General features: G+C 39.2%; 1 protein-coding gene across 1 annotated transcript in view; it reads left to right on the forward strand.

The window, feature by feature from the left end:
- rab2a (RAB2A, member RAS oncogene family) overlaps positions 1-23,086 on the forward strand; it is a 49,605-nt gene that overhangs the window by 3,373 nt on the left and 23,146 nt on the right. Inside the window, exons 2-6 of the mRNA XM_002936111.4 lie at positions 8,694-8,765; positions 9,684-9,751; positions 19,671-19,753; positions 21,302-21,394; positions 22,527-22,638. Coding sequence (XP_002936157.1) covers positions 8,694-8,765; positions 9,684-9,751; positions 19,671-19,753; positions 21,302-21,394; positions 22,527-22,638 — 428 coding nt within the window. The remainder of the gene's footprint in view (positions 1-8,693; positions 8,766-9,683; positions 9,752-19,670; positions 19,754-21,301; positions 21,395-22,526; positions 22,639-23,086) is intronic.

The following is a 23,086-nucleotide window of genomic DNA, read 5'->3' on the forward strand; positions in this document are numbered from 1 at the left end:
TGCTATTATGTGCTGTACCATAGTGTCATATTATTGTACTTTAGTCACCCTACTGTAGGCAGGAGACATAGTTATGTGGCAGTAGGCCTGTGGCATGTTACTGTATTGCAGTCCATATTCAGTAGGCCTGTGGCATGTTACTGTATTGCAGTCCATATTCAGTAGGCCTGTGGCAGGTTACTATTGCAGTACTTGTACCATAGGCCAGTGGCATGTTACTGTATTGCAGTCCATATTCAGTAGGCCAGTGGCAGGTTACTATTGCAGAACTTGTACCATAGGCCTGTGGCAGGTTACTGTATTGCAGTGCATGAGCTATAAGCCAGGTTCAGTACTGGATTTTGTGCTTGTACCACAGACCAGTGGTGTGTGACTGTATAGCAGTGCTTGCACTATAGTCTTGTAGCTTTTTACTATATTGTGTGCTTGTACCCCTTGCTTGTTTGTTGTGTGACCATATTGCACACTTGGGCCGTAGGCAAGTGTTGTGTGACAGTCCTGCATTATAGGCCAGTGGTTTGGGACTGAAATGCAGCACTTGCATTGTAGGTCAGTCCAGTCTAGTGGTATGTGACAGTATTGTGTATTTTTACCACAGTTCAGTGGTGTGTGACAGTCCTGCAGTGCTTGTATTGTAGGCCAGTGGTGTGTGACTATTGCAATGCTAATATTTTAGGCCAGTGGTTTGTGATTGAATTGCTTTGCTTGTATTGTAGGTCATTGGTGTGTAACTGTATGGTAGTGCTTTTATTGCAGGCCCGTGGCAGAGACTGTATTGCAGTGTTTGAATTGTGGGACAGTGGCATGTTACTGTAATGTAGTGAGTGGACCATGAGCCAGTGGTTTGAGACTTTGTTACAGCACTTGTATTGTAGGCCAGTGACTTGTTACTGTACTTAAATACTTGTGTCATAGGCCAGTGGCACGTGGCTGTACAGTGGTGATTGTACCACAGAAGTGGTGTGTGACTGTATTGCAGCTCAGTTAATTGACTTGTGTTGGGGCAAGTTTTTTACCATGACCCCGACATCATAGGAACAAATTGCAACTCTTAGGACCCTCTCCTGCAGTCTTTGGCTGCTGGTCAAATGCTGAGGAATTGCATTTGAACTCAGGTAAAGAGTTCAAGACCCCCCTCTCTATCTATTTGTTTTTTTATTCTCCTTTGGGACTTTCTTCCCCTGCTCCTGAGGCAGAGAAAATCAACCTGCAGGCTCTCTGCTGTTGCTGAAATAGAACACCCAGCACTGGCTGGCAGAATGTGGCAGTGCTGAGAGTTAGTTAGTGGCCTGCAGGTAGGATTTTCCAGGGCAGCGTGTACCTTAGGTCAGAACATCTATCACAGCCCACTGATGTCCCAAAATATTTGACAAGTGGCTTTTATGAAAAGTACTATATTCCAGGCCACAGTGTTCACTGCATTTATAAATGATGTTCACTTTGTCTTACTGTCTGTGGTCATTATACCATGACATGGGTGTGTTTTGTTTTTTAGAACCTGGTAAGCCAGACAGAGCAGTCTGTATAACTATAATGGTGCTGGTTCACTTCACGTTCACATTGCCTTTATGTAGGACCCACCTGGCCTGTGTTCCCACCATGAGTTGCTGAACCACAGCTTCCTGCCTATGTTGACAGCTGTAGGCTGCCTCAGGTTGACCATCCCTGTTGCCATGCCTAGGGTGCCAATATACGATACACACATGCTTTTGAAGTACAGAGGTTAAATAAATTAATTATTAGTATTACATAGTAACTAGTAAGATTTAAGCTTTAAAGGGCTAGTAATACCATTAAGCAACATTTTCTTTTTAAGTTAGAACTGACTGAACAGGTACAGTCGGAAAAGTTCAGTGCTCTGCCTGTACAGATTTTTCCATCAAAATACCTACAAGAAACTATTTCTTGGCAACAAACTACTGTTTTAAATTTTTAAAAGTTTCAAAGTTTTTCATTCTTTGGTTTATGCTCCTGTGTAAGCTGGCTTTTTTTTTTTTGGTTAAAGTTTGGCTTTTTACTCTACTGCCCATGCGCAACAAAAAGCAGGAATAGGGTCGCTCCATAGTGCATTTTTGGCACCCCCAATGATTGACTTTCCTTCTCATTTAATGGCAAGCTGTGAAATCTCTCTCCTGAATTTCTGCTTTTCACACTGTAACATTCTTTACGATGTGGCATTGTTACACTTACAAAAGTATATAGTAGTTCTGGTTTGGAAAAAAAGACACACCCATACATTTAAACCTTTTGGAAAATCACTCTGCCAGGCTTTTAGCATTTACTAGGATGCGCACCATCTGCTTTTTTTTTTTTAAATTTGTAATGTTGCTGTGTACCTCCACCTCCTTTTTCTGTCTGGATGATCTATTACTAAGTAATTCTTGGTTTACTTTTATAACTGATGGCAAGCAGAACCAATAAAAAACCAATTCAGTCAGAGAAATTAGAGGTTTTCTCTAAAATCAGAAATTTACTTCATTTTAAAGTCTTTACTGGGTGACATTCTGTTATAGATTATTTTAAATTATGACTAAAGGGGAAGTTTACTTTTAAACGAACTTCGAATGTTATAGGTGGACTAGTTCTAAGAAATGTTTTTAATTTGTCTACCATTCTGAATTCCACACTTCTTCCTGGTTGCAAGGATAATTAAACCCTAGCAACCAGATCTTATTTCCAAGCCCAAGAACTGCAGATGTACAATATAAGTAATAAAAAGCTATAAAAAAGAAGTAATTGCATGTTGTTGTAGAATACTAATGTCTACACCATACTAAGGCTAATGTCACACTAGGCTGTGTATCTGGCTACGTAGGAACGCAGGTGGAAAAATATTATGAGCATTTCAACTGCTACAGGCCCACAGGTTGGATAATCCGAGTTTCAGATTAAAACAAAAGAAGCCTCTGCCCAGACTGTCACCTAGAGAAGATAAAAAAAAGACTTTATTTTAGGCAGGGTTCATGGTTTTTGTTTTATTTTTTTTAATGTAAAATGATTTTCTCCAAAATACACTTTGGGGCAGTATGGACCCGGGTGTCTTGTTGGGCTTGTGAGTGACTGTAGTCTTTTTAGCCTACTTAGTAGATATGGTAGTGTACTTTAGAGTGTGCCTGGGGTTTTTACACCTGGGTCAGAGAGATACATGTCATTGCATGTTTGGGATTTTGACTGTATTGCTTAATTGTGCCCTGGATTTATTAACATGTCTACTACAACCCTGTTTTAAAAAAAGATAGGATGCTGGGTAAAATCTAAATACAAGTATGGGACCTGGGGCTTTCCAGATAAGGGATCTTTCTGTAATTTGGATCTCCATAACTTGTCTGCTAAAAATCATTTAAATATTGAATAAACCCAATAGGATTGTTTTGCCTCCAATAAGGATTAATTATATCTTATTTTGGATCAAGTACAGGTACTGTTTTATAATTACAGAGAAAAAGGAAATAATTTTTAAAAGTTAGAATTATTTGCTTATAATGGAGTCTATGGGAGATGGCCTTTCCATAATTTGGAACTTTCTGGCTAACGGTTTCCGGATAAGGGATCCCATACCTGTACATAGAAAATGAGATGACTTGCAAAGCATTTCAGTCCTATATTTAATTGCAAATAGTACAAAGACAACATATTAAATGTTGGAACTGAGAAACATTTCAGAATTTGGAACAGGGCAACAAACGACTTTGTGCTATGCTAAAAAGAGCATCCCGGGGGCCAGTTCTTTTAGGCTTAAAGATGGGAAGGGGTACATCACCCTTTAAAAAAGTTGCAGTGGGGGTAAATATTGCAGCAATTAAACTAATGTTCTACAGTGTAAAATGACAGAGCAGTTGGAGGTTTATTATCTCCAGTATATATTAACATTAAAAGATTCAGAGATTCCAGCGAAATCTCTAAATGCAAGGGACAAGGCTGAAAGCCAATACTGGATGGCAGTGATCTTCGGGCCGTCAGGTGGCACTACCTTGTCCTGTAGTCTGAAAACATTTGGTGTATTATGAAGGGAAAAATACGACAAAGGAAAAGCCCACTGTTGGGCAGCTGAAATCCTATATCAGTCAAGAATTTGACAATAATTCCCAACTTTTTTGAAACGTGTTGCTGGTATCAGATTCAAAATGAGCATATACTTTTCAGAAAACAATAATATTTTTTAGCTTCAACATTTGATATGTTGTGTTTGTGCTACCTGCGATTAAATATAAGAATTACATGATTTGCAAATCATCCCATTTTCTTTATGTACATTTTATACAGTGTCCCACCTTACAGGGTATAAACAACAGGGTATACAGGGTATATTTTGAATGCAGTCAGTTTGTGGTGTGTCTTCATTCAACCTGAGCAGCACTTTTTGTATACATCTCTAATTTTAGCCTTGCTTTTATTTGTTTATTTACATGAGAAATGTCTGGCCCATGCAATGAGTTCTTGTCACCACCTGTACCCCTTCAGATGCAAATTTCCTTTATATTGCAGTGCGCAGCAATATATTACGCTATATTGCAGTGTTATGTGTTAAGTGTTATGTATATTACATGGCCATACACGTACAGTAATTGTGCACACAATGAATAATCAGAGATTGATCATTCATTAGTATTGCAGATCAAACATTAACAAAAAGAGCGTTATTTTCAAGATATCATAGTTTGATAGAGAATGATTGGTTGAAAGTAAACATTATTATTAAGACAATGATTGTGGAGTGCGAACTTTAAATTCCGGAAGTGACATATAAGTGCACAGGTGGGTTAACGTGCATTTGAATGAAATATCATTATAACAGTTCGTTCTTTGTATGAATAAACACGTGGCACCGGTTACTTGAGGGAAACATTTCCTCTTTCTTTGGTCCAAGATACGTAGCAGCAGTTGCACTGGTTTGTTCTTTGAAAAAGAAAAATGAAAGAAGAGGTCAGTCTGGAACCATAGGAACGAAACCCACCTATCAACACGCCCTATTTGCAAATATGTAATTACCTGTCATCGCCATACTACTGTTGTCAAACAGTTTGCCTTACACGTTCAGATAAAGCCAAACAGTTGCTGGAAACCAACCAAAATTTTCAATCCTGGCCAGTCGACTTTGCGATCGATATCTGTTGAACAAGATTCAACGATCACCAAAAATGACAGATACCATACGACAGTATCTGTAAGTGTATGGCCAGAATGGGAGGTGCATTCTGCAGCACTGGTGTCCACTCTTAGGCAATACCATTGCTATGTATATACCAGTTTGTAATATGCTGTTATAGAAGCTCTAGATGACAGCTGATGCAACCTCATTCCTTTTCGAACCAAGAAGAACCTTTTCCACATGCTGCCCCAGAATTTTCCTGTAGCCTACACTGAAGCACATGTACTTCACTTTTTGCATATCTTCGCTGTTATTAGATTGTTTTGTTTACCCCCATATGCAATTTACAAATTATAGATACACAAAGACAGTTTCTTTAGTAGGATGCAAGCAGAAGGGACTATGCTGGATAATGTGGCAGCAGTTGTTGTTATGAAAACCATGAGTAAGCAACTGTAGTGTCATGCATGTAGTGAAATAATTAAATTCTAAAATCAAATATAGCTAGGATTAAATTCTTTTATTTGTGTGATGTGGGCTGCTGCACAGAAACTATGATTTGGGATTAAGGGAAATTATCAGAATATCAGAAAGGTTTCATAGAAGCTGATTTATTTATAGATTCTAAGCAAAATGCAATGCCATGGATTCTATGCTATGTAGTGTCAGTTTAGATTTTTATTCAGCCTTGTATTTTGGATGTTGTATTAAACATAATTTTTTGTTTATTAATAAATGTAGCAAGGTAACTGCATCATTGTTAGAGTCTTACATCCTGTCAGGTACCTGTAAAATACCCACAGAGCAGTTGGCATTCAGAAGCAATAATATGATGTAATGGTTCTCCTCTTGCAGTATTGTTTGTAGTGCCCGCGAGGTTAAAATTCTTAGCAGTGATGTCACTTCTGGTATGTCATTTGGGATTTGTGTTGGGGGTCCAGTAAATTCTTTCTGGGACAGCAGTACACGTTGGCAGGGCTGGGCTGTATTCGATGTGACTGGTTTCCGTTTGGCTGTGCCGCTGCCCAGTCAGACCCATGCAGGTCTATAGTCTGTGGGACAGCAGATAATATTGAATTTAATGGTGAGTACAATTGCCTCACATACATACTTTCAGTGCTGCCCAACTAGCAGCTTATTAGTTATTGTTGAAGTACAGCACCCAGCTATATATTTATTCCCCCCTTTGGGGCTGTGTAAAAGGTGGAGTAAAACATCACCGGTGATGTTGTTTATAGCAGCTAATCAGATGCTTTGCTTTGATTTTCTGTATGTTGAAATCTAATTGCTGATTGGTTGCCCTGGGCCACATCACCGGTAATGCTTCACTCCACTTTTTACACAGCATGATAAATATACCCTAATTGTTCATCATATAAGATTCAAGGTTTTTGCAGATAGCAGAGTTCTGGACTCCAGTATTGTGGGATGTGTTGTCAGCCTGTGAGCCATTATGTTGTCCCATATACAGGTCCTTTTAAAAAAATTAGCATATTGTGATAAAGTTCATTATTTTCTGTAATGTACTGATAAACATTAGACTTTCATATATTTTAGATTCATTACACACAACTGAAGTAGTTCAAGCCTTTTCTTGTTTTAATATTGATGATTGTGGAATACAGCTCATGAAAACCCAAAATTCCTATCTCAAAAAATTAGCATATCATGAAAAGGTTCTCTAAATGAGCTATTAACCTAATCATCTGAATCAACAAATTAACTCTAAAAACCTGCAAAAGATTCCTGAGGCTTTTAAAAACTCCCAGCCTGGTTCATTACTCAAAACCGCAATCATGGGTAAGACTGCCGACCTGACTGCTGTCCAGAAGGCCATCATTGACACCCTCAAGCAAGAGGGTAAGACACAGAAAGAAATTTCTGAACGAATAGGCTGTTCCCAGAGTGCTGTATCAAGGCACCTCAGTGGGAAGTCTGTGGGAAGGAAAAAGTGTGGCAGAAAATGCTGCACAACGAGAAGAGGTGACTGGGCCCTGAGGAAGATTGTGGAGAAGGACCGATTCCTGACCTTGGGGGACCTGCGGAAGCAGTGGACTGAGTCTGGAGTAGAAACATCCAGAGCCACCGTGTACAGGCGTGTGCAGGAAATGGGCTACAGGTGCTGCATTCCCCAGGTCAAGCCACTTTTGAACCAGAAACAGCGGCAGAAGCGCCTGACCTGGGCTACAGAGAAGCAGCACTGGACTGTTGCTCAGTGGTCCAAAGTATGTCATTCGGAAATCAAGGTGCCAGAGTCTGGAGGAAGACTGGGGAGAGGGAAATGCCAAAATGCCTGAAGTCCAGTGTCAAGTACCCACAGTCAGTGATGGTCTGGGGTGCCATGTCAGCTGCTGGTGTTGGTCCACTGTGTTTTATCAAGGGCAGGGTCAATGCAGCTAGCTATCAGGAGATTTTGGAGCACTTCATGCTTCCATCTGCTGAAAAGCTTTATGGAGATGAAGATTTCATTTTTCAGCACGACCTGGCACCTGCTCACAGTGCCAAAACCACTGGTAAATGGTTTACTGACCATGGTATTACTGTGCTCAATTGGCCTGCCAACTCTCCTGACCTGAACCCCATAGAGAATCTGTGGGATATTGTGAAGAGAAAGTTGAGAGACACAAGACCCAACAGTCTGTATGAGCTTAAGGCCGCTATTGAAGCATCCTGGGCCTCCATAACACCTGAGCAGTGCCACAGGCTGATTGCCTCCATGCCACGCCACATTGAAGCAGTCATTTCTGCAAAAGGATTCCCGACCAAGTATTGAGTGCATAACTGAACATAATTATTTGAAGGTTGACTTTTTTTGTATTAAAAACACTTTTTTTTTATTGGGCGGATGAAATATGCTAATTTTTTGAGATAGGAATTTTGGGTTTTCATGAGCTGTATTCCACAATCATCAATATTAAAACAAGAAAAGGCTTGAACTACTTCAGTTGTGTGTAATGAATCTAAAATATATGAAAGTCTAATGTTTATCAGTACATTACAGAAAATAATGAACTTTATCACAATATGCTAATTTTTTGAAAAGGACCTGTACATAATGGTCATTTGGAATGTAACAAAAAAAAAGAAACAATTTCATCGAGTTTAACCTGTTTGTCTTAAAGGGGTGGTTCCCCTTTAAGTTAACTTTTAGTATGTTATAGAATGGCCAATTCTAAGCAACTTTTCAATTGGCCTTCATTTTTTTTTTTTTTTAATTGAGTTTAATTATTTGCCTTCTTCTTTCAATTCTTTGCAGCTTTCAAATGGGGGTCACTGACCCTGGAAGCCAAAACCTAATGCTCTGAGGCTCCAGTTTTATTGTTATTGTTACTTTTTATTACTGATTTTTTATGCAGGTCCCTCCCCTATTCATTTACCAGTCTCTCATTTAAACCACCCCTGGACCCTAGCAACCAGATAGCTGCTGAAACGCCAAATTGGAGAGCTGCTGAATGACTTCAGCAGTATATAGGGTAACAAATGGTCATTCTTCACAAATCTCGCCTCTGCTTGCCTTTAGACTGGACCACCTAAACCACTGTTTAATGTATTCTCATTTTATAATTTTTAGGCACTTTACTTTTTTTCTCCTCTTGTTTTGCAGGTGTTGGAAAATCATGTCTCTTATTGCAGTTTACAGATAAAAGGTTTCAACCTGTGCATGACCTTACAATTGGTAAGTTTACGCTGAAAAGTGTCAACTTTTGATTAACAGCTCTTTTGTTAGACACCCTTCAGTAATTCTTATTGCTTACCTGGTACTTTGAGCTGATACTCCTCTTCTTAAAAAAATACAATAGCATAAGGGCCTGATTGCTGAGCTATGTGCCACCATTTTTTTCCATACTTAAAAGCTTTTGCACTGCACATGCACCCTCTTAAAATTGGTGCAGGGGACACCTGTAAAAATGAAGACAGTACCACGGACTGGTGCATATATTAGAGGAAAGTAGTGCAATGCTAGGGTATCAAGTAATTGGCTAGAATTACAGGGGGTTCTTAACAACTCAGCCCCCCCCCCCCCCCCCAATGACTTTACTGTTCTTTCAAGCATTCGGATAGTAGTGGTTAAACTTGAACACAATGAATTTTTATTTGCACTTTATATAATTAATAAACATTTCACTAGCTACAACTTAAATTTGATTAGGCAATTTTCACTTCTGTATATATTGTAGAGATGCACCTAATCCAGGTTTTGGTTCGTGATTCGGCCTTTTTCATCAAGATTCGGATTCTGACAAATCCACGCTCCGGCAGATCCAAATCCTAAATATCATGTGACTTTTTGTCATGTAAACACAGAAGTTGAAAATTTTTCACCACACGTGGCATTTAACCCTTTCAAAGCCTAATTAGCATGCTAATTCGGATTTGGTTCGGTATTTGGCCAAATCCTTTACGGTGGATTTGGGGGTTCGGCCGAACCCAAAAAAGTGGATTCTGTGCATCCCTAATATAATGTAGAAAGCAGTAATATTATGAGAGCTTACTATTGTGAATTAATGCTTCTATTTTGTTTTTAAAATGTAACACACTGTATGAACTTTACAATCAGGATCTCTTAATTTTGCATATCATAATTATTTTGTAGGTGTAGAATTTGGTGCAAGAATGATTACAATCGATGGCAAGCAGATAAAGCTTCAAATATGGGACACTGTAAGTAATAAAGACAAAACAATATATTGTCTGTTTCCTCTGCCTCTTTTGTTGTACCACATATTCTGTCAACGATCTTGTAAGTTGATATAGGGCTGATTCTCGGGTAAGAATAAGCCATTCTACTGTCCTTCGATCATTTGTGTGTTTGTGCATTGGCCTGGGTGCAGACAAACCTGCTCTCTATGTCTGGTCCCAGGATGACACAGTACTTGTGACTGCAGAGACACAAATGAGCAGAGGCCAGCGGAGTGAAATTACCCTTAAAAGGGAATGCAACCCCTGCTTATCTCTATTGACTTAAATTGGAAATGTCTGGCTGCCCCAGTATTGACACTTTTCAGTCCTAAAACACCCTCTAGAACAGTGATCCTCTACCAGTGGCTCGTGAGCAACTCCTTCAATGTTGCCCCAGTGGCCTCAAAGCAGGTGCTTAGTTTTGTCTTGGAGGCAAGTTTTGGTTGCATTACTGCCTGTGTACTGCCAAACAGAGCTTTCTGTAGACTACCAGTCCACATAGGAGCTACCAAACAGCCAAACATAGCTCTTATTTGACATTCATAGAATATTGTTTCATACTTGTGTTGCTCCCCAACACTTTTTCTATTTGGTTGTGGCTCACTCTTATAAAAGTTTGGGGACCCCCTGCTCTAGAGCATTTAGGGCAAGACCGTAACACATCTATAAGAAGTTAGAAAGTACCAGCGAACCCAAACGATAACATGGTTTTCACCTGCATTTAAACATTCTGTACTGAAGGGTAAGGTGTCACAAGAAGGTTTTTAGCATGTTGTCGACCCAGCATTTCCACTCATTCTGACCGGCACAAAGCACTAGTAACCTGCTATTCTAAGTGATTGGGAATTACTGCAGTGCACTTTATATTGTCTAGTCACAGGTGCAAACCAGTCAGATTGCCAGTGCAACACTTCCACATAATGTACCTCAGTCTGGGTGTAAAGCAAGTAAAAAACAAATTGCCACCTCCCAGTGAATATTCCTTTTCTTGTCATTTACATTTAACACAAAGTTTTGTAGCGCTCACCTAGTAGCACATGGGAACCAAAAGCCTTCAGCAAAGGAAAAGAACAGACGGCATCACAGAATCCGCTCAGGTCAATAGTTGAAAATAGAAAAAGATTATATTCAGCAAAACATCCTAAAGAAAGCCTTATGCATTCCATGTTTAGTTTCATTTGCTTTATGCATACCATGCTTAGTTTCATTTGCTAGGTCCCCATCTTCCCCCCCCCTTTTTTTTTTTTTTATTTATTAAAAGGGTACTTCACTTTCAGGTTAACTTTTATTATGCTACAGAATGGCCTATTCTTAGAAGCTTTTCAATTGGTCTTTATTTTTTTTAAAGATTTTGAATATTTGCTGCCTTCTCCTGGCCCTTTTTAAGTTTTAAACAGGGGTCACTGACCCCGGCAGCCAAAAAAACTATTGCTTTGTGAGGCTACCATTTTGTTATTGTTCCTTTTTACTACTTATATTTCTATTTAGGCCCCATCTATTCATATCCATGTCTTTCTTTTAAACCAGCGCCTGTTTGCTAGGTTAAATGGGCCCTTGGCAACCAGATAGCACCTAAAATTCCAAACTAGAGAACAAAAAGGTAAATAATTAAAAAAATGAAGACCTATTGCAAATTGTCTAAGAATAGCATTCTCTGCATCATACTGAAAGTTAATGTAACCGTGAACAATCCATAGCAATGTACATTATATTTTGTATCATAATACATTATATTTTGGTATTTAGCTTTAAGGGCCCCTTGTTGTAAAACACATAAAGTGCAGTTGTTTAGTTATGTATTTATCCATAACCTGTTTCCAGTCGGCTGCATTAATAATCTTTTTGTGACTTTGATGCAAATTTTCACACACCACAAGAGGGCAGTATTTAAAAAAAAAAATATCTGAATCATTTAAATTATTGGAGTAAAATGGAAAATGTAATAAAAGGATCAACATACACCATAACCTAGTAACTATATCATATAAGGCTGTTTAGTTTTCAAACAGCTGAACAATAAATGCTATGTGTAGGCCCTGTTTTTTGAGGCTTACTAGACCAGAAGCATACTTTGCCCCTATCATTAAATTACCAGGAGAGTAATCCTGGATTAGCTGTTATTTTCATCTCTAAATTTTCCTTTTTTTTGGTGTTCCTTTATGCTGAAAATGAAATTCGGAGCATGTTTAATAGAAAGCACTGTAAAAGCAGTGCCCAGAAAGGTGATCTGCTGTGGAGGTTTAGTATGACATGTGCAGATACAATTGTTACACTAGAAATCCATTAATTTAACTTTTACTTCTTGCTACACTTGATACATTGAAGGTAAAAACTAAGGAATTACTTTGCACTTTGTTCTTTGTTGAAAGACTAAAGATTGCTTGGAATACAGGTATGGGATCCCTTATCCGGAAACCCATTATCCAGAAAGTTCTGAATTACGGGAAGGCTATCTCCCATAGACTCCATTATAAGCAAATAATTGTAATTTTCGAAAATGATTGCCTTTTTCTCTGTAATTATAAAACAGTACCTTGTACTTGATCCCAACTAAGATATAATTAATCCTTATTGGAGGCAAAACAAGCCTGTTGGGTTAATTTAATATTTAAATGATTTTTAGCAAACTTAAGTTATGGAGATCCAAGTTACAGAAAGATCCCTTATCCCGAAACCCCCGGTCCCGAGCATTCTGGATAACAGGTCCCATACCTGTACTGATTACAAGTTAGATAAAAAGCCAGGCTTTTTGGTGCACCTTCGTGGCACAATAGCATTCTTTTAGCTGCTCATTTGTAGTGTGCATTGCTCGTAAATATCTTTTGCTGTAAGTTTCTTCTTTATAGCAGAAATAAAGCCTAAAAATATATGGCTACAGGTGCTGTATTTCATATACTAAACTTACTGTGTCAGTGCAAAGGTTCAGCAGCCATATAATTGGTATAACTGTAATGATCCAGGATCTTAGGGCAGTGATATATGGTATATCTCCCGCGGGTGACAAAGCATTTGAAAATACCTTGTAATGCTGAAGAATGAAGATTCATGTAAAGACATTTTAGAAGTGGCGACCCAGCTTAATTGTAGGAAACCACTTGCCCCCTTCTGTAAGGGAAAGGGGCAGGGGAGGAGCACTCATGGCAGTCCTCACCCCTGGGTGCCACCAAAGTTGATGGAACTGCTGTGTGGTAGTTATGCTAGTCCCCCAAGGAGTTAGCCACTTTGTGGCTGATTTGTCACAATAAGGCTAATGGCACACAAGGCAAAGAGAAGCCAATGCACTTCCATCTGGTCCCCGTGTCTCTGTACTGACAGGCATGACACTGGCCTGGTTGCAAATGCACGGACAAGATATTGACATGAAAATGCATAGTTTTGTGTTTCTTCACCAGTATCCATGGTGTCTGTGTAAAGACACAGGGGAACAGATAAGACTGCACTGGCTTTTTTCTACCCAATGAGGAGAGAGGCCAAGGCTTTGCCTTGTGTGCCATTAGCCTTATACTGCCTGAAAACTGCTGCAAAATAATCTGATCATTAATTTTAGCCTCACAAAGTGTGTGCCCCATTTAGCCACCGATCGAGTTATTCAGTGTTTGCACGTATGACACGTATTGGTATCTGCTTCTGATGGGGAGATCTGTCTATTAAGCAGATAATAAAGTTCATTTCTTTCAAAACAATTCCTACACAAGTCCTTAGCAGTGTGGCCAGTAGGGAGTGTCAGTCTTGTTTGTGTGTCTCTCTGCTCTCCTTTGTTACTTTCTTGCTTCAGACTTCATCTCAGACCTGCATGAAGTTGCTGCTGACGGTGCATGATCCCATTCCTAACAAAGGCCTGCTGCAGATAATTGAGCTGACAGCACAGGGAGGATGGAGGAGAAGGGGGGACACAGTTAGGAAGTCACAAGTGAAGCACATTTTTGTTAGCGCTGCCTTAAAGATAAAGGATGGTTTTGGATAATAAAAGCAGCCTGTAGTGGCACTAAAAACTCTTTCACTTAACAGACTTAACTGGAGCCCTTTTTTACTCTTGCGCAATATGTATAGTTTTATCAATATAGCGCCGCTTGTATACACAGCACTGTACACTATAACAATAAATCATAGGGTATGTATCACATGAAAAATGTTTCAGCCACCAGAGGTGCAATCAAGCAGAACACTCCGGAACAATTATCTTTATTTTCTACATTTTTTTTTATTTACTAATTTTTTGTTTGCAGAAAACTCCCTAGCCAGCACCAGGCCCTCGAGCACCAGGAAGGAGCTCCCATTGCAGGCAGACATCTTGGGGCACACACATAAGCATAGTGAGCTTGTGCCCCAGGCCGCTCATTATGCGCTAGCATATTGGAGATGAACAGTCATACTGTGGTTGAGGCGTTTTTCATGCTTTAGGTGTCTTTTGATAAAACAGATGGGGGAAAAACACTAATAGATAATTAGAAAAATACATTTGTATTCAAGATTAAATAACCAGTAATATCAAACTAAACATATATTTACATTTAAAGTTTATATTTGTAGCTATATAAACTATATATAAACCATTATGACAATAAATGTCATTTATATAAAATAGCATTTCATTATTTAGTCCTGTAGAGAGCCATGAATGACATTTGACCCCTGTTTATCTTCCTGTGTAAGAACTTAAGCCATTCTATTGTACAGAGCTTATGTGCTATGTAACCTGTGCATTTTATCCTATTGCAGCTTGAATCGCTGCCCCCTTAGCTATATATCAGCTTATTTATATAAGCTATTGCAGTGTTTTTTAAACAAACACACCAGTTTTACCAGTACAGGGCAACATTTATACTTTATTTACTTAAAAACACTTTAAAATCTTGGTGTTACTTTTTCTTTAAGTGCTAAGAGACAAGAGGAACAAGGTCCCTGCCCCTGTAGAGCAGTGTAGATTTTCTGTTTAGTTGTTGACTTTAAACCTAATCACCAAATCCATATTTACCCACAACACAACATAGATCAAAAGGCAATCCTGGATCTCTTGAGCTGCTGCTGCTTTGGTACTTGATAGTTAGTGCCACTTGAAGGGATATGCAGTGGCCCACGGGAAAAATGCGCTACTGCGGGAAACTTATCTTTTTTGAACCTGCAAGTAAATTACATTACATGTGGCAATTTGACTTGGTCACAGGAAAAAGGGCCATTATCTGGAAATTGGCAGAATTGCTGCGACAATTTGCGGAGTTGCGTCATTTTCGGGTGATCACTTAATAGCTCAGGGCGACCTTTTGTTCTCCTAACTTTGATGTGTTGTTGTTATGTTCTTTTCCTTTAGTTCTATTCACTTGTTTTAGCCTAATTACCACAAAAAAGGGGCAGGACTTTGTGAAGGTCGGTTTTTAGAATGTAGTCCGACCGTATAACAATCCAGAATTGTGCAGAGCTGGGGAAACCAAACGGTAGACTGTGATATGGCAGTAGCTTTCACTGGTGTACTGTGTCTTGTGCTGGTGATCTCTAGCCCACCACAATCAGGGCTGCCATTGGGGGGGTGGGGACAGTCAGGAGTGCTGTTGGGCGACTGGGCAATGTTAGAAGACCATGGCTGCTTGCAGAAATGTAAGGGCCAAGATATAAGACCCAAATACTGCAACTACTTAGCTTCGAGGAAGGAAAACCGAATTGCCATTTAACTTGCGACTTGAATGGGAGGCAGGTGCTCTAGTGCTGAACCTTGTGGTGTATGGCTTTCTATCTGCCTATAGGGGAATGACTAAGCAACTGAATCCACCCCAGGGTTGGACTGAACTAGTTTGGGCTCACCTTGAACCAAACCACTAGGGCCTCGCTTTCTCGCTGACTGCCACAGATGTCCACCAATGCTGCAGTTCCTGGCACTACTGGCAGACTTCCCCACCCCCTGCTGCTACTGCTAACCTTATACATTCAGCAGAGCTGCAGCAGATAGGACTAGTGGTTGGGATTAGCGGGAAGGGGGCTGGGGGCCTAGCAGGACAGGGTCCATCGGGATTTTTCCCAGTCTCCCAGCGGGCCAGTCTGACCCTAGTCCCCCCTTTTTGTTCTTTTCCCATCCTGTAATGCTCCTGTGCTGTTGGCAGTACAATTCTGGGGTTATTATTGGAGAGAATCGCTCCCCCAGATGTGCATAGCTCCCATGGGAATCTTCAGCAGCTCTGCACTATACTAGTGGTTTGTTTATTGTCTGCAAGCGGTCAGATATTATTTATTGAAAATACAGTCAAGTGTTTATGTTGAGCTAAGTAGAATATTACTCACCAAGCATTTACATCAGAAAAGAATGGTTTTGTTGGCTTGTGACTGTTATGTTGCAATATTTCAAGATCTGTTTCATGTAAGCATATGATGAAGCCAAGTTAGAGCTTATATATCTCTTCCCCGAAAGGTTAAGGAAATCTTAACGATTTAAATATAGTTCTGATATATGTGGGATCTCTTTTCTAATTAACATATTATCCACAGACTACTCTGAACTTATGGCATTGACACTAACCATACTGTCAGTGCTGTTGCACAGTTCCATTTTAACCAATTTTATTCTAAACAAAATAATAATAAGAAAAAACAAGTCTAGAGACTGCTGAATGCACGGCTGCTGCTTCCGATATAACGGATAAAATCTGCATCCTTGGCCTTCCAACAACCTTTACACCAGCAGATGGTGGGCGTAAAGATGTCATTCATCATTTATTTACAATGGGCTTTATTTATTCTAGTGTCAACAGCTGCCCCAGGGAATGGGTTATTGAATTCAAATGCGCAGCTCTGGGTTATTTGCTTCCTTTCAGATTTGTCTTCAGAGCTCAGTTGCTAGGAGTCCTTTCTGTGCTCTAATAATGATTCATGTATTGTGAAACCATTCAGTAAATTGGGATGTCAGGGATTGCCAGAGAAGGCTTTTTTTTTTTCTTTTTTTTTTTTTGGAGGGTTTCTTATTCCTAGAAAAAAAGCACTCTATATGTGACTATTCTTTTTGAGCAGCAGTGTAGTCATATTTTAGTCTTTCTAAGAGCAAATAAAGAGGATTTACCCCTAATTCATACAGAAGTGTAATAAATAGCATGCTACTAGTCCTTCACAAGCAGACGGGCAGACTTCCCCTTCTGTATTATCGACTTCCTTCCGCCCCTTCTCTCTCTCTCCACACCTCCTCTAATTTGCCCCTCCTTCCATATAATTCTCTCGTTCGTCTCAGTCCCAGATTTTCTGCCATTTGACTGGCCCAGCTGCCACTGATATATTATAAGAAAAGTAATTATAAAAAGGCTAGTCTTAACTTTACAGAGAATGCTCTTGGTAAGATTGGATGTCTTGCAGATGAGTTTTAGAGCTCCATAGTGGATGTTCTTTATGTCTTTGGTATTAAATCGCATTTTGTGGAAATTAGTCGCCCGTGGTAGCAGAGAGAGAGAGAGAGAGAACCGTGGGAGACTAAACTCTCTCACTGCCCTTAGAAGTAGCAACCTAACTACGGGCAGTGATGACCAGCCTGTCAGAGACACTGCTGCTTACTGCGCCTGCAAGCTGAGGTGGTAATATATTTATGGACGAAATAAAAAATTGCAAATAGAAGAGAAATAAAAAATTGCAAATAAATATAATACAGGGTATTGGTCCTGCTTCTTGTATCCCTTAACTTCTAGCACTTGTGTAATGTAATTGTATGCATTTTATACATTTATTTACGTGTCATTGTATTATTCATCATCTGTTCTGTTAATGTATTTAATGTACAGTGCAGCCTATACAAGAAGCACTATCTATTAAAAATAGATACAGTGAGGAACATAAGTATTTGAACACCCTGCGATTTTGCATGTTCTCCCACTTAGAAATCATGGAGGGGTCTAAAATTCACATTGTAGGTGCATTCACACTGTGAAAGACAGCATTTAAAAAAAATAATTCAGGAAAGCACATTGTATGATTTTTAAAGAATTGATTTGTATTGCACTGCTGCACATAAGTATTTGAATACCTGGCAATTGGCAAGAATTCTGGCTCTCAAAGACCTGTTACTCTGCCTTTAAAGCGGACCTGTCACCCTAAGAAATAAGTCCAAATTATTTTCTATATTGTTAGTTGAGCAAAATAAACTTTACTTACTCTATATAAACAATATAAACCTTGTTTCCTTCCGTCTTGGAATTACTCAATCAAAGCAAGCAGGCAGGCACCATTTTGTGGACACTGTTATTAAGGCAAGCTTTGTATCATGCCAAAATCTTGTTTATGTGCCAGAATGGGGGACCAGATGCCCAGGCCCATGCACTGGCTACACAGTTAGATGATGAGGAGGGAGGGGGAAAGTGAGATGTGCAGTGACATCTAGGAAGTGCTGAATGGAAAGCTACAGTTATTGTCTGCCCCGCCTCTATGCCTAAGGCATAGAGGCGGGGCAAGCAATATATGATTGACAGCTGTGATTTTTAAATGCCTTTATAATGGGTTTGGATGTGTTAATATAAAAATGAATTTGGGTTTCATGTTTAATTTGAACAGGACTTTTATTATACAGATTTTCATGTCTGGGTGACAGGTCCACTTTAAATAGTCCACCTCTACTCCACTCATTAATCTAAATTAGTAGTCAGATGAGACCAAAGTATGACTTTTTGGTGTAAACTTCACTCGCCATGTTTGGAGGAAAAATAAGGATGAGTTGCTTTGGGGGTGCTTTTCTGCGAATGGAACAGTACGACTGCACTGTATTAAGGAGAGGGAGAATGGGGCCGTGTATTGTGAGATTTTGAGCAACAACCTTTCCCCTTCCCTCAGTCAGAGCATTGAAGATGGGTCGTGGCTGGGTCTTCCAACATGACAATGACCCGAAGCACACAGCCAGGATAACCAAGGAGTGCCTCCGTAAGAGGCATATCAAGGTTGGAGTGGCCTAGCCAGTCTCCATACCTAAATCCAATAGAAAATTTTTGGAGGGAGCTGAAACTCCATGTCGCTCAGTGACAGCCCCTAAACCTGACAGATCCAGAGGAGATCTGTGTGGAGGAGTGGGCCAAAATCCCTGTTGCAGTGTGTGCAAACCTGGTCAAGAAATACAAGAAACATTTGACCCCTGTAATTGCAAACAAAGGCTTCTGTACCAAATATTAACACTGATGTTCTCAGGTGTTCAAATACTTATGTGCAGCAGTGCAATTCCCACTGTGTCTCACAGTGGGAATGCACCTACAATGTTAATTTCAGACCCCTCCATGATTTCTAAGTGGGAGAACTTGCAAAATCGCAGGGTGTTCAAATACTTATGTTCCTCACTGTACATACAGTCACCTCTAAGTATTTGTATTGGATTCATATTTAGGTAAACTTTAGTAAAACAATTTTAGTAAAAAAAAAAGTCCAATATAGTTTCGTGTTACTTTAAAGACTCCAAGTTCACAGAATTGTATATCAGACTTAAAACGTTTTTACATGCACAAGGCAGAAATAAGTATTTAAAATATATGCTCTGATTTTATTCCTGCATAGTTATTAGCTCTTCTATGTTCAGCCATCTTTGATCATTTGTCCAGACAAACCCTCATCTTGTCTCTTGTGTTCAGTTGAGGCTTGGATAATACATATTGCTCAGTTTCTCCAAAAACCTGGATCTGGTCCAAGTTGGTGAAAATGCAGCGGGTGGTACACTAAATATACTCAATTTACTTGCCAACAACAACCAATTAGATTTGCTTTTAGTTCCAAACTGGTAGTAGACTGATCAGAGCCAACTACTCATTGGTTCCTATAGGCAGTTCCACTCTTATGTTTGCAAATAATCCGTAATATCCTTTTCATTTTATACATATTTAAAATGGTAGAAATTTACAGCAGCTAAATATAAATTGAGATAAAAATGTGTGTTTTTAAGATTCCCTTTTCATTTCCATAGGCTGGTCAAGAGTCCTTCAGATCCATCACAAGATCATATTACAGAGGTGCAGCAGGGGCTTTATTAGTATACGACATTACAAGGTAAGCCTACAGGTGGAAAGAAAGAAATAAAGAGAGAATAAACCACATATCACATTTATATATAATGATGCTATAGATAGAATGGTGACTGGTAATTTTTCTTATGGTTACTAAATACTTTAACTTAATACCAGTACTTTGGTATCCCTTTATAACCAAATACACAGGATCTGTCTCTTTATCAACTCCTGTATCACTGCAACTCCCTCTCGCCTGCACAGTGATTCATTCTGTTGCCTTAAATTACACTGCCCTCTCCTGGTTTGTGTGATTTTAATAAGGCTCATTCTCCCATACTGTTGTGAACGTCTTGAGTACTGCCTTGCTCTCATCTTCATCTGGTTTGTTTTGTTTCATTTGTTTTGACTTGCCTTATATTACATTTTCTTGGACGGTGTATATCAGCAACCTGGAAACATTTTGTTTTGCAAGAACTTTTAAGGACCTCCTTACTTATTGCTTCCCTCTCATGTTGTTCTTATGACCATAACATTTTACAGTCAGTGTCCCCATTAATGCATTTTTGTTGCAGCTAGATCCTTATAGATAGTGTCTGTCTATGGAATCTTACAGCAGCCCCTCAGACATTTGCCACAAGGCAAGTTTTAGTATCCATTCTAAATTCCATTAAATATTGGATTATTATTTGTATGGCACTTATCATGGTACATACAATAAGGGCGAAGACACACAGAGCGATTAGTCGCCACGACTTTTAACTAAGTCCGTCACGGTGACTGATCACATCGACTTTTCTTCTATTGCATATAATAGAAGTCGCCACAACTAAGTGCTTGAGAGTTTTTGCTGTGCAGAATAGTCACAGCAACTTTGCAGCAGAAGTTGCAGCAACTAATCTCCCCGTGTGTCTTCGCCCCAATTCCTGTGACTGCTAAGGCCACCCAGCACAAATAGTATAGTGTTGTATAGCTAGTATAAAGCTTCCAGTCAAATGGGGTCTTGATGGATATGAAAAGAACTGCAACCATTGATTTTGTGAAGGAAATAGATTGTACAGTGACTGGCAGCAATATGGGAAAATTTCAGGAAGCTGGGTTCAAAAGTATGTGCCACAAGTGGCCCTTAAAGGAACAGTAACACCAAAAAAATGAAAGAGCTTTAAAGTAATAAAAATATAATGCACTGTTGCCCTGCACTGGTAAAACTGGTGTGTTTGCTACAGTAACACTACTATAATTTATATAATAAGCTTCTGTGTAGCCACGGGGGCAGCCATTCAAGCTGGAGAAAAGGCACAGGTTACATAGCAGATAACAGATAAGCTCTGTAGAATACAATAGTGTTTTATCTGTTATCTGCTATGTGCCTGTGCCTTTTCTCTTTTGAATGGCTGCCTCCATGGCTACATAGCAGCTCATTTATATAAATTATAGTAGACTTTCTGAAGTAAACACACAACTTTTACCAGTGCAGGGCAGCAGCACATTATATTTTAGTTACTTTTATCCACTTTTGGTGTTACTGTTCCTTTAACAAAAAAAAGGATCATACTACTGAACTGACGTGCTCTCCTTTTTCTACTCGCAGGAGAGACACCTTCAATCATTTGACGACCTGGCTTGAAGATGCCCGCCAACATTCAAATTCCAACATGGTCATCATGCTTATTGCAAACAAGAGGTAAAATAATAATAAAAGTGGTTTTTTGCTGCTATCACACTGGCTATTTAACTCCTTGGTAAAGCAGTGTGTTCCCAGTCCTCCTTATAATGAAGACATGGATAATATACACGCTTTTTTCTTTCCAGACTGGAACAAAAAGGTTTTGTGACCTTGTCATACTTCATTCGTTCGTACAAGGTTTTCTTTCCAAGGAATTAATTCATTTTTAGATATGTCACTTTGCTTGGCTGATGTATCAGATTTGTCATGGTTTGTGTTTTCTTGTGATGTTTCAAGTCTGACAAATCCCTGTAACCTGTTTTTGAGTTCTATTAAAGATCATAATAGTAGTAGAGCTACCTTTTATGTATAAATGGTGTGTTAGATGTGAAAATGTAGCTGGTTGTCATACAGACACTATATTATGAAATATGTCCTGCGGCAGCCAGTGGCTTTGGGTTAGGCTTGTTTTGTGGATCTTTAATAAACCTGCGTTATTATTCTGCTTTGACTGTTTAAAAAACCTTGGGTTTGGTTTTGGTTTTGTGTATTTGAATGTCTTTGTTCATTAATGTCATGGCCATTTCTTATGTGCTAGTTTATTGTTTGTATCCATAGATGTTGCCCTCTAAAATAAGGCTTATTATGATGAGGGTTCAGTATGGACGCAACAGTAGCAATTAAAGGGATACTGTCATGATTTTTATGGTGTACTTTTTTATTTCTAAATTACACTGTTTACATAGCAAATAATACACTAAAATATTGGATTTCTTACTATTGAGTGCTATTCTAATATCTACTGGGTGCTGCTGGGGGGGAAAGGGACGGGGCTGATATCACTCTAACTTTCAGCTCAGCAGTAAAGTGTGACTGAAGTTTATCAGAGCACAAATCACATGGCTGTGGAACCCTGGAAAATTAAGAATATGGCTAGCCCCATGTGAAATTTCAAAATGAAATATAAAAAAATCAGTTTGTGTGTTTGAAAAACGGATCTCAATGCAGGATTCTGCACAAGTTTTCCCGTGACAGTATTCCTTTAAATCCCACCTTATATTCCTTGTATGGGTTAGATTTAGAAGTGGAAATATTTTCGCTGTGTAGGCCTGAAGCAAAAATGCATTCATATTTTTATCAAATCTTCTAGTGATTTAGAATCTCGAAGGGAAGTAAAAAAAGAAGAAGGTGAAGCCTTTGCCAGGGAACACGGACTAATCTTCATGGAGACGTCAGCAAAGACAGCTTCAAATGTGGAGGAGGTAACATATACATTTTATTCCTTATAGCTTGATGGCTGCAGTTAGTACACTAAGTAATTTAAGGTGTTTACATTGGGAACACTGAGCACTGTTTAGTACAGCCAGCATATGACACAAATTGGGTTTTTAAATGCACAAATATTGCCCAGGTCTAATAACCCATATTAAGCAACAAGATGTTTGTTTTCAAGCAGCTGACCTGCTGATTGGTTGCCATGTGTTGCTGGATCATAGCAGACTTTGCAACTTTTATTACATTAACCCATAAACACAACATATAATTGCTTTTATCTGTTACTTTTCTCTATGCCATGATTAGAAATGTTAATGGATAAGCGAAAGGTACTTGAAATAAACGTATTGTAAATGTTTCTCAAGCAATTAAGGGCCCAGACACATGGGACATTTTGTCACTTAATTTTCTCTGGCAAATAGCGAAACATCTGCG

Source organism: Xenopus tropicalis, chromosome 6 (genome assembly GCF_000004195.4).
Source record: "Xenopus tropicalis strain Nigerian chromosome 6, UCB_Xtro_10.0, whole genome shotgun sequence".
In the NCBI taxonomy this organism is placed as follows: domain Eukaryota; kingdom Metazoa; phylum Chordata; class Amphibia; order Anura; family Pipidae; genus Xenopus; species Xenopus tropicalis.